The sequence below is a fragment of the Corylus avellana genome, chromosome ca2 (assembly GCF_901000735.1).
Source record: "Corylus avellana chromosome ca2, CavTom2PMs-1.0".
NCBI lineage: Eukaryota > Viridiplantae > Streptophyta > Magnoliopsida > Fagales > Betulaceae > Corylus > Corylus avellana.
The window spans coordinates 47,222,841-47,238,840 of record NC_081542.1 but is presented as its reverse complement, the minus strand read 5'-3'; the positions used below and the strand labels follow the sequence as shown (position 1 = coordinate 47,238,840).

Below are 16,000 nucleotides of genomic sequence, written 5' to 3'. Positions count from 1 at the left end.
AAGTGGGCGGTCACGGTGGGGATGAATTGCCCCTCCATGGCCAAGTCAGTAATGGAGGGAATGGTTGTTTTCTATAATTAAAATTTTAGGAATATTTTGTTAAAGAAATTGATTGAATATGACCGAAATTATTTATTTGGTATCAACTCAAAATGTAATTAAGAAATTATTTAATAAATTAAAAATAGAAAAATGGTTGGTATTAATAATTTATCTATATTTTTTTATATTTTTTTATAAATTTAATAAATTAACTATTAAATTTATAAAATTAATTATATGATAAGAATACTCTAAAAGGGTAAAAGTAGTGAAAGCTATTTTAATGTTTTCACATTTTGTTGTGCTTCGTCATGAGTAAGAAGATAATATAAATAATGATTTGCAACCTCTTCTTTCAAAGGGCAAATGGCCCACAGCTTTAATTGCCTCCAGAAGTTGAGATTTTGAATGTGAAAATAGTCCCCCCGTGTTGCGACTTGCAACCACCTTTGGTCCACAGCTTTAATTCCCTCTGGAAGAAAAGTCAAATCCACGATCTAATTGGTTGCTTCCTTGTGCCTTGTCCATGTCAGAGAAAAAATGCTCATTATTGTGAGGAAGTGGTCAAGTGGGGGCTGCTGGTTTGGTTGGATTAGTATCATGAATTGATAACAAGTACTACCACTAGATTAGATAATCTTTTCTTTCAAAACTTCCACTTCCCTTTTAGAGTTTAATATTCTCAATTATTGATGCTCAGTTGCTTGAGCATGTGTTCCTCAAACCTCAAACAAAATTTCTAAAGATATCATGACTTTAGAACATCTGCATCTAGATCAAATAATTCCTTCCTCAAACTTCCTAAGTTTCTTTCTAACTGAAATATTTTAATTAAAAGCTTTATGAATTTGAAACAGAAAAAAACTTTAAGGTTTTTTTTTTTTTTAACGTTGAAAACTCTGGCGAAAACTCCGCTCTCACGTCACTATTCCGCAGTCTTCCATCAACTGAGTCGTCCTCGTATTTTGGTGTTTTGTTACCTTTCCACAAGCCCTTATCGTGATTCCATCACCTTTTTCATTTATTTGTTTTTATTAGATAATTTTCTTTGTTTTTATTTTCATTTTATACATGAAATTATCTATCCTTTCCTTTTGTCAATATGATCAGATGATCTCTCCCCCAATGAGGACAGACAAGCATTAAAGTTGCTTGACTAACTTGGTTGACTTGCGTCAATCAGACACCTGGCCGAAACGGCAAGTGTTTATGTCCTCACCACTCTTATCTAAATTAACCAGCCGCCATTCATACTCCGACCAAAACAATACCCAAAAAAAAATCTGGCAAATTGGTTCATCAAAATGCCTTCCTTCAATCCCTTCTCTGGTCTTCCCATTGTGTTCCTTTCCATGCTCATCTTCCTCAACCTGACCACTCATGTAGCTGCCCAAACTTACCTCTACCACATCTGTGCAAATAATACCGTCGCCCAAAATAGCGTCTACAGTTCCAATATCAACTCCCTCCTCTCTTCCCTCTCCTCCAACGCCACCGGCAACATCGAATTCTATAACACCACCGCCGGCCAAACCACCTCCAACCCCATCTACGGTCTCTTCCTCTGCCGAGGAGATGTCCCTGCTGAAATGTGCCGAAAATGCGTGGTCAACGCAACCCAGCTGCTCGCCAGTCAATGTTCAACGGAAAAGATGGCGGTTACCTGGTACGACGAGTGCATGGTACGCTACTCCAACGAGTCTATCTTCTCCACCGTGGCCGTAAGGCCTAGAGTTTCCTTGTTGAACACACAGAACATCACCGAGCAAGACCGGTTTAATCAGCTATTGAACAAAACGATGACCCAACTGGCAACTGAGGCCTCCAACTTTCCGATCGGTGTTAAGAAGTATGGGACTAAGGAAGTGAATTTTTCCCAGTTTCAAAATCTGTACAACCTTGTGCAGTGCACGCCGGACCTGTCCAGCGCCGACTGCAATAGTTGTCTTCAGGCAGCTATAAACCGTCTTCCTATATGTTGTGATGGAAAGCAAGGGGGAAGAGTTCTCTTCCCTAGTTGTAATGTTAGGTACGAGTTGTACCTCTTCTACAATGAATCCACAGCGCCGGCGCCCGCACCAGGGGGGGTTGCACCTCCACCTACAGGCTCCGTAGCTGGATCAAAAGGTAATTAAAGTGGACCACTCATTTCACTGCTTTCATTTTCTGTATTATTTTTATCAAGTGATGGAATGTCAACATAGACGGCATGCTTTAGGAAGATTCATTAATTAGTACTATAATTACTTTTGCGTGAATCACCATCTATTCATAATATTGGAAAAATTAGGTACTGAGTGAAAGTCATGACCATATGAATTAATAAGTTGTTTGTGCTATGACAAGCTTCTTGTGGAGGACCATTGTACCGTTTAGCATGTGACTGAATCATGATATGCATATGCAGGTAAAAGCAAAATCTCAACAGCAACGATAGTCGCCATTGTTGTTCCAATTGCTGCCTCTGTGGTGTTATTCATTTTGGGCTTCATTTTCATAATTAGGAGAAAGAAGTACAGTGCTGTCAAAGGAGAAAATGGTAAAGAAATAAGCATATTAATTAAGTCTCTTGTACATCGCTGCTCTTTGTAGTGCAAGCTCTTACGTTTATTGTTTACATTTGTAGATGCAATTAATGATTTGACAACTGTGGAATCCTTGCAATTTGATTTTGCTACAATTGAGGCTGCCACAAACAAATTCTCAGATGATAACAAGCTAGGTGAAGGTGGATTTGGTGTAGTTTACAAGGTAAGTGCAACCAACTTAACTCATATATATGAGTAATTTGGAGTTCATAAGCTTCAATGTGAATTGTACAAAGTGAACTGTTATAATTGTTGGGTGAAATACATTCTCAGGGTATACTTCCTAACAAACAAGAAATAGCCGTAAAGAGGCTATCCAAAAACTCTGGACAAGGAGCAGAACAATTTAAGAATGAAGTTGTATTAGTAGCCAAACTTCAACACAGAAATTTAACAAGGCTATTGGGATTTTGCTTGGAAGGAGAAGAAAAGATACTAATCTATGAATTTGTGCCCAACAAAAGTCTCGACTATTTTCTATATGGTTTGTCCCCTTTAACATATATCCAGTAGTCTTTGCTATTGTGATTGCATAATAGTAATTTCTAATCAATATGCATTGGTATCTAATATTTTGTTCATATAAGCATGAGTAATTTTTCTAATGAACTTGTAGACCCAGAAAAGCAAGAAAAGTTGGATTGGTCAATGCGTTACAAGATAATAAGCGGAATTGCTCGAGGAATTCAATATCTTCACGAAGATTCTCGGTTAAGAATTATACATCGTGATCTTAAAGCCAGCAATGTATTGCTAGATGTCGACATGAACCCAAAAATTTCAGATTTTGGCATGGCAAGGATTTTTGGAGTTGATCAAACACAAGGAAACACAAGTAGAGTTGTGGGGACTTAGTAAGTTCTGAATTTTTCTTTTGCTAACTTATAGATGATTGAAATGGAACAACATAAGTAACTAGTGTACGTATGCTTTGATCAGTGTGACCACAAATGTAACAATTAGAATATTTAGAATAAATTAGTTAACAAGACTATTTATTATCTTTCAAGTGACACTGCTATATTTGTGGTGCTGGCTTGCAGTGGATACATGTCTCCGGAATATGCAATGCGAGGAGAATTTTCAATAAAATCAGATGTGTATAGTTTTGGTGTGTTAATTCTAGAGATTATCAGCGGCAAAAAAAATAGTAGTTTTTATGAATCAGAAGGTGCAGAAGACCTCTTGAGCTATGTGAGTATGAAACAAATATTGCAATATCTTTTTCCTTGTCATTAATGCGAATGTTTAAGTCATAGGATTTTGTCTTTGATGCAGGCTTGGATACATTGGAGGGATAGTAGGCCCTTGGAATTGTTGGATCAAAGTTTGGGAGATTCTTACTCTCGAGATGAAGTCCTCAGATGCATCCATATTGGCTTATTATGTGTTCAGGAAGATCCAGCTGACAGACCAACAATGGCTACGATACTTCTCACGCTCAACAGTGGCTCCATTACACTGCCATCACCGCAAGAGCCAGCATTTTTCCTGCGCAGTAAAACAGACATGCCCATAAAGGATCTGGAGTCTGATCAATCTACAACCAAGTCAATGCCATGGTCTGTTAATGAAGCGTCCATTTCTGAACTACACCCTCGATAGTCCCACTTAAACATCTACATAAATGTATTGTGGAAGTCTTATATTATTGGGTGGAGATTATAAATAAATGTATACTACTAAGTGAGATTGCATCATGTGCTATATAAATTAGTATAGGGAGTTTCAGATGTATCACTTTATGTTACAAAAGTTGAAAAATAAATAAATTAAAATTGATAGTGTATGAAAGTAATGATATTCACCTTCATACAATATTGAGCATGGTTGCTGTATCTGATCGGCTGCACTGGCCGGCGAATTGATTACCTGGTGCCTATATGTACTAAGCGCTTTTCCTAATTAATTTGGTTTTGCAAAAAATCTTGCAAATTGGGTCATATTCTGGTGGGTTCGTTGGGTGCTTTTTCAACAGGGTGGGAGTTGCAATTCATGTTATTTATAAATTAATGTCACATCAATTACTAAAATGTAATTGCCACTTCATACTTATTTTTAATTAAAATTTAATTATCTAAAAATTAAAAAATTTACGATTCAAAAATACAGTCTATATGTATATATATCTTCTAGACGGCAACTTGGGAAGTAAAGTCCAAACTTCAATCGCAGTTGAGCGAAACGAACAAAATAGTGTAATTTCTTCTTCTTCGTTTTTTTTTTTTTTCAACACACGCACACAGAAAGAGAGAATAGTCAAGCCATTTTTCCCATAAAAAAAAAAAAAAAAGAAAAGAAAAGAAAGAATAGTCAAAGCAGCCCTTCCTGCCTCACTCACCACCCGTGTTCCCCTGTCTTATCTGCATAATAAACCAACATGAAGTTAAAGAAAGATTGGTAAAGTGAACCCCCCTGAAGAACAGAGTGATCAGTCGGAATAATCACCAACATCAACATGGGTTCCCTCAAATTTCCCATATGCCTTCTCACTCTCTCCCTCCTAACCTTGCTTAGCCTCACCGCAGAAGCAGCACCTACTTTCGCCGATTCCTACTGCTCAAATTCAAGCTTTTTCACTCCCAACAGCATCTACGAAGCCAACCTCAACCTCCTTCTCTCCGCTCTTTCCTCTAACGCCACCCGCCTCAACGGTTTCTACTCAACCAAGGTCGGCCAGGCCCCTCCCGACGTCGTCATCGGCCGTTTACTCTGCCGCGCCGATCTCTCCCCGGACCTATGTCAAAACTGCATCTCTACCGCCATGAGAGATATAAGAAATCGCTGCCCCGCCGACAAGGTGGGGCTAATCTGGTACGACGAGTGCACGTTACAGTACTCCAACGAGTCCTACCTGAACGACCAGGTGCCCTTCCAGAACTTTCCAACAACCAACCAGAGCGTCGTTGAGCTGGACCGCTTCAACACGCTGCTGTCCACCACGATGAAGTCGTTGGCGACACAAGCCGCGAATTCTCAATCGGACAAGAAGTTCGCCGCGGAGGCAGTAAAGTTCACGAACTCACAGACGCTGTACTGCATGGTGCAGTGCTCGCCTGACATGGACGCCGGTCTGTGTATGAGTTGCTTGCAAAGCGCCATAGGCTCTCTTCCTCAGTGCTGCACGGGAAAACAAGGCGGAAAGGTTCTGCTTCCGAGCTCTAATATTAGATACGAGTTGTTTCCATTTTACAATCTGACCGCAGTATCTCTCGGATCTCCTTCTATTCCTCCTCCAGGTACGTTTATGATAAGCATCGGTAGTTAATTTGTTTAACGCATGCTCTGAGATCATTTTCTTAAAAAAAATTAAAATCTAAATCTCATATTTCGATATCTTTTGAGGTCATCATTTGGGTCTTCTAGCTGCAAAGGGAGATAGGCAATTACATCTTGAAAAAGAAACAAGATCAATTATTTCTCTTAATTGTTCTTTCGCTTTTGCTTGTACTCGAGGTCTTAATGATCTAATTCTTTTTACAGTTGCGCTGGTTATTGTTGATTTTACGGTTTTAGCGCTTGTGAGATGCAATATAGCTTTTATATTTATACAAAACAGAGACCTGTAGAGTAATCGGATCATGAATGCAAAATTACTACCTTTTAATTAGACCATCCCAAAAGTCAAACTCATCGTTCCATTTCCAACTGCACCAAAGGCCTCTGAATTCCCAACTACTTTTTCTAATTAATGTTTCGCTTCCCACCAGATATTCAATGGGCTTGCTGTTGTTGGCCGTGTGGTGAACAGTATATGTTTGTCATATAAACTTAACTGATTAATATAGGAAAAAGAAAAGGAGTACTGTTATATTATATATATATAATATAATCCCACAACAAACCATCAATGAGTCAATGACACGTGTTAATTGTTAATACTGCAGGAAAAAGCAAGTCATCTCTGATTACTATCATCGCCATTGTTGTCCCAATTGCTGCTTCTGTCGTGCTTTTCGCCATTGGATGTTTCTTCCTGCGTAGAAGAACAAAGAAGAGTTACAATTCATTACTAGTGGAAAATGGTAAGCAAAAAAAAGAGAGCTTTAGTTGATCTTCATTTGTGCTCAACATTCCACTATAATAATAATTTTTTGAATTATCAGAGTTCAATATATATATTTACTGTTTTGTTGTGTAGTTGGGGCTGAAATTACGTCTGTAGAGTCCTTGCAATTTGACTTGGGTACGATTGAAGCTGCATCAAATAACTTCTCTGATGATAACAAGATTGGTAAAGGTGGATTTGGTACCGTTTACAAGGTAGAATATAGTTAATTAGCAACGAAATTTAGTTATTTTTATAAATCCATGTACATATGTGTGTCCATGTGTATGTGTTTGTCGAATGTTCTAACCTTGTTTCAAATATAATCTCAGGGTATCCTTTACAATGGACAAGAAATAGCAGTGAAGAGGCTATCCAAAACCTTTGGGCAAGGTGCAGCAGAATTTAAGAATGAGGTTATGTTGGTTGCGAAGCTTCAACATAGGAATCTAGTGAGGCTCTTAGGATTTTGCTTGGAAGGAGAAGAAAAGATACTCGTTTATGAATATGTGCCCAAAGGAAGCCTTGATTACTTTTTATTCGGTTTGGCTAATCTAAACTTATATCAAGTTCTTGATTATTTTTTCACTATTTGAGATTGATTTATTTTCAAGTTGAATATTTTATTTTGATAAAATTACAGACACTGAAAGGCAAAGACAACTGGATTGGTTAAGCCGTTACAAGATTATAGGGGGGATTGCACGAGGACTTCTTTATCTTCATGAAGATTCTCGGCTTAGAATTATACATCGTGATCTTAAAGCTAGCAACGTTTTATTAGATGACAACATGAATCCGAAGATTTCAGATTTTGGCATGGCAAGGATATTTGTGATGGATCAAACCCAAGGAAATACAAGCAGAATCGTGGGAACATAGTAAGTTTTTAATTAGTACATGCTGTATTTGCATAGTTTAAATCAACAAATTCATTTCCTTTCTTGTAGCTTATGAGAATTGCTGAAAAGAAAAAGTTGCAACCTTGATAAATTGGTCCATGACCATGAGTTTCCTTATATTGTCAATCATGTGTTATGTTTCTTGTAGTGGTTACATGTCTCCGGAATATGCAATGCATGGACGATTCTCAGTGAAGTCCGATGTATTTAGCTTTGGTGTCCTACTTCTAGAGATTATCAGTGGTAAAAGGAACAATTGTTTCTATCAATCAGAACATGATGAAGACCTCTTAAGCTTTGTGAGTGTGGATCGGATTATTTCAATTCTGCTTTACTTTATGAAAGTCAATATAATCGTGTCTTCGTGCTGAAGAGTAAATTAAAAAATAATAAGGGCCATCACCATTGAAAAAGGGTTTCAAGATAAGGATTCTGAATATTGTTCAATGAATAATCATTGCAGATATGGAAACAGTGGAAGAATGGAACCCCATTGGCATTGTTGGATCCAACCATGAGAGATTCTTTTTCAAAAAATGAAGTCATTAGATGCATCCATATTGGGTTATTGTGTGTTCAGGAGGATCCAGCAAGCCGACCAACAATGGCAACAATAGTGCTCATGCTTGACAGCTACTCTGTTAGTCTGCAATTACCCCAGCAGCCTGCATTTTTGTTTCGGAGTAAAGCAAAGAAGAACATGAAAACAAATGAAGTGTCGCCTGGTGATTCTACAACAACCCAATCTGTTCCATTCTCTGTTGATGAAGCATCCATCACTCAACTATACCCTCGATAGCGTGAGGAACCGAGGTGTTTGTCTAACTTAGTTTTTGTCTATCCTAGTGATTTTCATATGGCTTTTGTTTCAGAAATGTAAATTTAGGTCCAACATATGTACAAACATATATATAAACGTTTGGAAGTAGACATCCTTAATAAAATTCAGTAGTGAAACAAATATGTTTTATTCTCGAAAATTGTAAAGTCCCATTTGAAAATTGCTTGTGGTTCTATAGTTTTATTACAACATTCTTATAGACGGATTAATTGACAAGTAAATTATTACTAACTTAAGAAGTTCTGTAGTAAAAATTGAAAGAACTTATTCCGTACGTTCCCTCCCGGCGGCTCTTTTTCTGCTTGCTGGGTGAAGAAGGTGGATGACACATCATCATCAGAAGCAAAATAGGATTTGGAAACGTTATTCTCTATCTAGAAGAATAAGAGTCAAGCTGCATTTGTTGACCAGAGTCAAAAGGGCCCATTTACATCACTGTTCACGGTGTTCAGGATCGGTGTCTTCTCTTCTTCAGCCATTCTCATACAATGTATATGCTGCACTACTTTTTTCTAATTTTGAATATCCCACATTTTATTTCCAACAAATGCTTCCACTTTAATCAATAAAGGCAAAAAAATTGAGAAATTCTGCGCACGCCAGTTGAGCTTATGATGAAGAGGTTCCGGCACTAACATCCAATGGGAATGTTGCCTAATTTTTTTGACTGGTCCATATTATTAAACTCTAATTTTCCAATTATAATATTATCAAATAATGATGACTATCCATATTGCGGCCACAAATAATTACAATGGATGGTCCCATGAGTAGATTAATGGGTTGAGAATCATGCATCATAAAGTATAGTCACTAATTTAAATCTTTTTCTTTCTTTCCCTCTCCTTAAAAAAAAAATAATAGATGACTACAATACTATTTCTAATGAGTAACAAAAAAAAAAAAAAATCTTGGGTGCTTAATTTTGCTTGTACACTAAAGTGGACTCAAACGCACTTGCTTGGGGACATGTGAGGTACACTTATTGGTAGGTGCGGAACTAGAATATTTAGTTTGAGAGGCAAAATTGTAAAAAATAAATAAATAAATAAAAAATTGGGGGGCAAAAGTTAAATTGTAAACGTTTTTAATTTTTGGTGGACTACCCCTTGGCTTGGGGGGGCTGGAGACCCCCCAAGCCAAGGGGTAGTTCCACCCCTACTTATTGGCAATGCGAGGCCCAAGCAAAGGCTCATTAGGATCCAATCAACTAGTCTACCTAGTGGACTAATTCTGGGGCTCAAATTCGGCTCGTAAGGATGTGCTTTTTTAAAACTCTCAAGGTTGAAGGTTGTTTTTCCCAAAGTAAACATTTTTTTGCGAAGTAATTTTGAAAGTCTTTCTTGTGTCCCTCAAAAAATGAGGTAACTTTTAAAATTATCATTTGATCAAATTTCAAAAGTGATCAATCACAAGTTTAATTATTATTTTAAAGCACATCATTCTTAAAGAGACTCAAGAAAAACTTCTAACATTACTAAGAAAAACTTCTAACATTACTCTTTCGCATTGGCATTCAAATTACTTTCTCATATTTAGTCAAAATATTATAATTTTTTTATAGCTATTAACTTTTTCTTAAAAATTTATCTTTTCTTAACGATCATAATTTCAATTTTTTTATCTCTTTTTAACTATCATATTTTTAAATTTTTTTCTAATGATCATATTTTTAAAAATTCATCCTTTCTTTTAACTAAGATACTTTTCAAATTTTGTTTTGTTTTTTCCTTAAACGTTTGGTGAGGATATAGTAAACGCCAAAATTGATTAGTAGCAGGAGCAAATATTTTACTAAAAAATCTGGGCAGATGTGGACTGAACTACCTTAATGTAAGTTTTGGCCAACCAATATGTCCAGTAATATGAACACTCTTACATTTTCCTTACGACAAAGACTATGCGCTGACTGGCCTTCATCATTGACCAACGCTAGTGAACCATTCCATGACATTTGTAGGCCTTATTTAGTGCACCATTGATCTTATTCAATGGCTCTCACCCTCCCAAGAAAAAGTTATTAAAGGCTGCAGCTGAAAGGGCAAAGGGAAAAGGTTGCATGATAACAATGGGCTCGCCTGGTTTCAACCTCTGCGCGACGACCCTTTTTGTTCTGTCCTTCCTGATTAGTTTCTTCCTTAGCCAAACCGGAACTGAAGCTGCTGCAACTTACCTCGCCCATGTCTGCCCAAACACCACCACTTTCACCGCCAACAGCACCTACCAATCCAACCTCAATCACCTCCTCGGCTCCCTCACCTCCAACGCCACCCGCACCACGGGGTTCTACAACACCACCGCGTCGGCTGGGAACTCCGTCGACACGGTCTACGGCCTCTTCCTCTGCCGGGGCGATCTCTCCCCCGACGCCTGCCGAGACTGCGCTGCCGACGCAACCAAAGACGTGGTCGATCGCTGCCCCAATGAGAAAGTGGCCGTGGCTTGGTACGACGAGTGCATGTTACGCTACTCAAATCAGGATATCTTCTCCAGCATGGTCACCGACCCAAGCATTTTGATGTGGAACACACAGAATATATCGGAGCAAAACCAGTTTGCCCTGCTGGTGAGGACAACGATGAACGATTTGGCAAGTGGGGTTTCAAATCTTGGGCCTGGAGCCAAGAAGTTTGGGACGAAAGAAGCGAATTTCACAGCGTTGCAAACGCTCTACACCCTTGCCCAGTGCACGGCGGACCTATCGGGTTCCGATTGCAATAGGTGTCTCCAGATAGCGATATCGAATGTGGTGGGTTGTTGCGGGGGAAAGCTAGGGGCCAGGGCTCTGTTTCCTAGCTGTAACGCTAGGTTTGAAATTTACCCGTTTTACCAGTCAGTAGCAACTGTTCCGCCACCTCCTGGAACAGTATCAACACCCAAAGGTAAAGTTTTTTCTTTTCGGGTTAGGGGGGGGTAAAAAACTGGATTCAAAGAAGTTGATGATTTACTGCTTTCTCTCCTCACTTTTTATCAAATTTTGGGGACTTCTTTTTTTGTGTTTTTTCCTTTTTTTCCTTCTTTGTTCTTTTCTTTTCTAAGATTTTGGTCGATTAAAGTATGACTGCTCTTTTAATTTTGTTTTATGGAAAAATATAAAATTAGTCTTTCTGTTTGCACCCATCTAAGAACTAGTTTTACATTTTTAAGTGCACAATCCTTAATGTTATAATGCAAATTACTGTTATATTCAAAATTTAATAGTAGATTGAAGCATTTCTGTTTACGATTGTGAGCTTTGTGATATAAAATTGGCTCATGGCCCCAACTTCCATCAAAATAACCAATACTTATCTGATTATTCACTGCCGACAAGATATGTTGGACTTGACACAAGCCATGTGAGTTCGACGTCAATCCCTCTGAGTCAGCAAAGATAAAATTAAAAATTAAAAATTAAAAAAAAAAAAAAAGAAGAAAGAAAAAGATGTTGGTTTATTCACCGCTCGTACGTGGCTGCTTTTGATTAAACTTTAGAATATAGGATATTGTTCTGCCCAATAGTGTGTAGTTGTCTGCCACGACTAATTAATCAAGACTGTCGACTGTATATATATATATATATATATATATATATATAGTATTCTATCAAACAATTAACGTTGTTATCTTTAGAAATCAACTCAAATTATAAATCATTCTACCCTTTAACTTATCAATGCAAGTGAATATTGTTTATGCAGGAAAAGTTAAGATCTCAGCGGTGACAATTATTGCCATTGTCGTTCCGATTTCTGTCTCTGTTGTTCTGTTCGTTATGGGATGTTGCTTCCTTACTAGGAGAGCAAGAAAGAAGTACAATGCTGTACAGGAAGAAAATGGTAAACAATTATTAATTTGATTTTGTGCATTATAGCTTATATTTCCTATATAATGTTACACTTGTAGCTACTTAATTACATTTACTGTTTTGTTTTGCAGCTGCTAATGATATTACTACTGTAGAGTCCTTGCAATTTGATCTTGCTACAATTGAAACTGCCACCAACATGTTTTCATATGATAATAAGCTTGGTGAAGGCGGATTCGGTGTCGTTTACAAGGTAATAATTAGAGGGTTTTTAATATGCAATTAGTGCGTGCAAAATCTGGCAGTGTTGATAATTTTGATGATGTTTGCATTATATCAATTGTAAGTGGTAAATTGTTAGTTGAAGTACATTTTCAGGGTATACTTCCTAATGGACAAGAAATAGCCGTAAAGCGGCTGTCAAGAGGTTCCAGACAAGGGGCCGGAGAATTTAAAAATGAGGCCGTATTGGTAGCCAAGCTTCAACACAGAAATCTTGTACAATTATTGGGATTTTGCTTGGAACGAGAAGAAAAGATACTTGTCTACGAATTTATGCCCAACAAAAGCCTTGACTACTTTCTCTATGGTCTGTTTCTTATAAATATACACTTCATCTTCTTGTATGTTCTTAATCTTTATATGACTTGAGTCTTGAGTTGATTATTCTAATACAAATATTAAATTTTGATGAATGCATAGATCCTGTAAGAAGAGGACAATTGGATTGGTCAAGACGTTACAAAATTATTGGAGGAATCGCTCGAGGGATTCTTTATCTTCATGAAGATTCTCAACTAAGAATTATACATCGTGATCTTAAAGCAAGTAACGTTTTGTTAGATAAGGATATGAATCCAAAAATTTCAGATTTTGGCATGGCAAAGATTTTTGGAGTTGATCAAACTCAAGGAAATGCCAGTAGAATTGTAGGCACATTGTAAGTTCGTATTAATTTGCCTATTTTTGTTGGAGAAAATATGTTATGTGAATTACATATAACTAACACCGTTGTATTAATGATGCTGGTTTAATCTGTAGTGGTTATATGTCTCCGAAATATGCTATGCATGGACAATTTTCTGTGAAATCCGATGTGTATAGTTTTGGTGTCTTAATTCTTGAGATTATAACTGGCAAGAAGATCAATTCTTTCAATCCATTAGATGGTGCTGGAGACCTTTTGAGCTATGTGAGTAGTTATGAACCAAATATGTTGATTTTCATATGTTAATTCAAACATCATCACATCCTTGTAACATTGTAACATTACTTGACCAATTGTTGCAGGCTTGGAACCATTGGAGGGATGGAACACCCATGGAATTATTAGATCCAAATTTGGAAGATTCTTACTCAAGAAATGAAGTCACCAGATGTCTCCACATTGGCTTACTTTCTGTACAAGATGATCCAACTGCTAGACCTACCATGGCATCCATAGTTCTCATGCTTAACAGTTACTCTGTGACATTAACATCACCTCAACAACCTGCATCTTACCTTTATAGTCGAACAGAGCAAAGCATGCCATTTAAAGACTTGGCCTCCTCAAATCAATCTACAAGCAATACAAGCAAATCAATGCCATCTGTCGATGAAGCATCGATTACTGAAGTATACCCTCGATAGTGTGGGTTGTAAGGGCTTCACAAAATGTGAAAGTGAGAGTGGGAGTGTGCAGCATTTCTCATGTTTATAAGTTATGGTACTTGAATGAGTGGCAGATGAGTATTCTTTAAGAATTCAGAGTTCATGCATGGTAATAAGCTTGCAAATCCAATATGTATAATTTTCATGGAAAATTATTCTTTAACGAGTTATTTTAGTGAAACTATAATATAGTATATAAATACATCATTCAACCCAAAAATTTGAGCTAATGGGATTGCGTTTAATTGTGTGTATTAACTATTCACTTATGATATCTTTTCATACTTAATTGTTTTTCACTCATATGTCCATGTTTTTAACAATGCCTTCTTCACATGTGAGCTCATTACCGTATTCATTACAATTCTTTTACCAATAAAATGTAGGGATGATAATTTGTGTTCATATATTGAATTTGAGTCGTGTCAAGACATGAATATAAGACAATATAAGTCAATCATAACTCATCATAACTAAACTTACTAATTTCATGTTAAATGCACATAAAACTTGTATATTGTAACAAAATGAAGATGTATCTAATAGCTATAGCAAAAGTAATACGATCATAGAAGTCCAAAAGGGTCACCGAAGGCATAATATGATATTCAATAATCCAACAAAAGATCATATGTAACATAACAACATAATAAATGTTAATCTTACACCTTGTGTTGTGTCACACGCCACTTTTCTTGGAGTGGATATATAATAAAATTTCTAGTGCTGAATCAATCATATTCTTACAAATTTATTGACGAGTTCAAATAATAATAATGAACCGTAAAATATAGTCTTCGACACCTCTGTAGTTCTGCTTCCATCAATGTCATTTTCCTTGAACCCGATTGGTGACTAGGTTATACTAGGGTCTAGGGGTGTCAAAAAATACCAGGAAACCGGGGAACTGGTTCTTGTTTCGGTTGGAAAAAATAAAAAATCAGGTACCCTGGTTCCGGTTTTTGGCATTCGGTTATAACCGAGAACCGGGGTACCGGTTATATATATATATAATTATATATTAATATTTTTTAGTTTAGGTTTACTGGTTTAGGTTTAATTAGCCATTTACTGTTTAGCACTTCATTTCACAACTTCAGTACTCTTCACGACATTCCGCCTCTTTCTCTTCAGTCTTCACTTCCAGTTCTGGCGTTCCATGGCCGTCTCCCTCTCTCGTTCCGTGACCTCCATCAAGCCGTCTCCTTCTCTCGCAATGAGCATTAGCAGCCAGGTATTCTTCGCCCACATCTTTAGTTTCATTCTATGTTTTCTATTTGGTGGGTAAACCCTTAGAATCGATAGAGGGTGGCCTCTTAGGTGGGATCGACTTCCATTGCCGATGACTTTCCACTACCCACCCAAGTTCATTCTTGGTTCCTTTTCCCTCACCCACTCAAGTTCATTACCAACCCAATCCGGCTATTCCCCACATCTCATTGATCGAGTTGACTCCTCTCTCGCTTCCAACTCGATTCAATCCACGATGCCATCTATTTGGGGTTTTGATTTAGGGTGCTTTTATTTGTTTGGTTGATGAGAAAGTGTAGGAAATTTGATGAAAAAATTTAGGGATTAAGTTATGGGTGATGGGGTAAATGATAGGTTTCGTTAATTTGATGTTTTGGAGATTTTGTAGCCAAAAATACAATTTTTTTAAAAAAACCGATTACCCGGTCCTGATGACCGAGTACAAACCGGAACCGGCCAGTTAACCGGCACCCGGCTTCCCAAAACCAATAACCGAAGTACCCCGGTTCCGATTCCCGGTTTTGGCCAATAACCGGGAACCGGGACCGGGTTGACACCCCGGTTTTGGCCAATAACCGGCTTGACGTCTTCAATAGACAACAAAGAAATCAAAGTTAACACTTTATTGTTCCTGTCATATACAAATTTCTTATACAGCTAGAAATTTCAGACGGGAATTTCCCAAAATAGCTGTTAAAATTGCAGCTAATTCAAGCAAGCAATTGAAAGAGAGTCATTTGAAAATCCATTAGTCAAAGGTGACGGAACATCTTAGACTACCACGTCTATTCGGACAAGTTACAATTAATACTTATTCAAAAATCTCAGCGTCAAGTCAACAGGGACTAAAAAATTCTCTTTCACTGCTCCTGACTGTTAGAATATATC

The 16,000-nt window shown here is 37.4% G+C and overlaps 3 protein-coding genes across 3 annotated transcripts; all 3 read left to right on the top strand.

The window, feature by feature from the left end:
- Window positions 1–1,213: 1,213 nt before the first annotated feature.
- LOC132168825 (cysteine-rich receptor-like protein kinase 25) lies at window positions 1,214–4,428 on the top strand. The gene is made up of 7 exons (XM_059579881.1): window positions 1,214–2,169; window positions 2,450–2,581; window positions 2,669–2,793; window positions 2,904–3,114; window positions 3,247–3,484; window positions 3,674–3,824; window positions 3,909–4,428. The coding sequence occupies exons 1-7, from the start codon at window positions 1,347–1,349 to the stop codon at window positions 4,233–4,235; spliced, it is 2,007 nt and encodes a 668-aa protein (XP_059435864.1). The 5' UTR covers window positions 1,214–1,346; the 3' UTR covers window positions 4,236–4,428.
- Window positions 4,429–4,978: 550 nt separating this feature from the next.
- LOC132168827 (cysteine-rich receptor-like protein kinase 10) lies at window positions 4,979–8,551 on the top strand. Its single transcript, XM_059579884.1, has 7 exons — window positions 4,979–5,869; window positions 6,518–6,655; window positions 6,772–6,893; window positions 7,011–7,221; window positions 7,322–7,559; window positions 7,729–7,879; window positions 8,044–8,551. The coding sequence occupies exons 1-7, from the start codon at window positions 5,089–5,091 to the stop codon at window positions 8,377–8,379; spliced, it is 1,977 nt and encodes a 658-aa protein (XP_059435867.1). The 5' UTR covers window positions 4,979–5,088; the 3' UTR covers window positions 8,380–8,551.
- A 1,879-nt stretch (window positions 8,552–10,430) lies between these two features.
- LOC132168824 (cysteine-rich receptor-like protein kinase 10) lies at window positions 10,431–14,086 on the top strand. The gene is made up of 7 exons (XM_059579880.1): window positions 10,431–11,303; window positions 12,102–12,239; window positions 12,340–12,461; window positions 12,587–12,797; window positions 12,911–13,148; window positions 13,250–13,400; window positions 13,499–14,086. The coding sequence occupies exons 1-7, from the start codon at window positions 10,481–10,483 to the stop codon at window positions 13,838–13,840; spliced, it is 2,025 nt and encodes a 674-aa protein (XP_059435863.1). The 5' UTR covers window positions 10,431–10,480; the 3' UTR covers window positions 13,841–14,086.
- The last annotated feature ends 1,914 nt before the right edge of the window (window positions 14,087–16,000 follow it).

What these genes read in the sequence shown, in the direction of transcription:
- LOC132168825 (XM_059579881.1), top strand. Translation starts at nt 1,347, where the DNA reads ATGCCTTCCTTCAATCCCTTCTCTGGTCTTCCCATTGTGTTCCTTTCC. An exon ending in CTCCGTAGCTGGATCAAAAG is followed by an intron (nt 2,170 to 2,449) that starts GTAATTAAAGTG and finishes ATGCATATGCAG; the next exon opens with GTAAAAGCAAAATCTCAACA. An exon ending in AGTAGAGTTGTGGGGACTTA is followed by an intron (nt 3,485 to 3,673) that starts GTAAGTTCTGAA and finishes GCTGGCTTGCAG; the next exon opens with TGGATACATGTCTCCGGAAT.
- LOC132168827 (XM_059579884.1), top strand. Translation starts at nt 5,089, where the DNA reads ATGGGTTCCCTCAAATTTCCCATATGCCTTCTCACTCTCTCCCTCCTA. An exon ending in GATTTGGTACCGTTTACAAG is followed by an intron (nt 6,894 to 7,010) that starts GTAGAATATAGT and finishes ATATAATCTCAG; the next exon opens with GGTATCCTTTACAATGGACA. An exon ending in CCTTGATTACTTTTTATTCG is followed by an intron (nt 7,222 to 7,321) that starts GTTTGGCTAATC and finishes ATAAAATTACAG; the next exon opens with ACACTGAAAGGCAAAGACAA.
- LOC132168824 (XM_059579880.1), top strand. Translation starts at nt 10,481, where the DNA reads ATGATAACAATGGGCTCGCCTGGTTTCAACCTCTGCGCGACGACCCTT. An exon ending in GATTCGGTGTCGTTTACAAG is followed by an intron (nt 12,462 to 12,586) that starts GTAATAATTAGA and finishes GTACATTTTCAG; the next exon opens with GGTATACTTCCTAATGGACA. An exon ending in CTGGAGACCTTTTGAGCTAT is followed by an intron (nt 13,401 to 13,498) that starts GTGAGTAGTTAT and finishes CAATTGTTGCAG; the next exon opens with GCTTGGAACCATTGGAGGGA.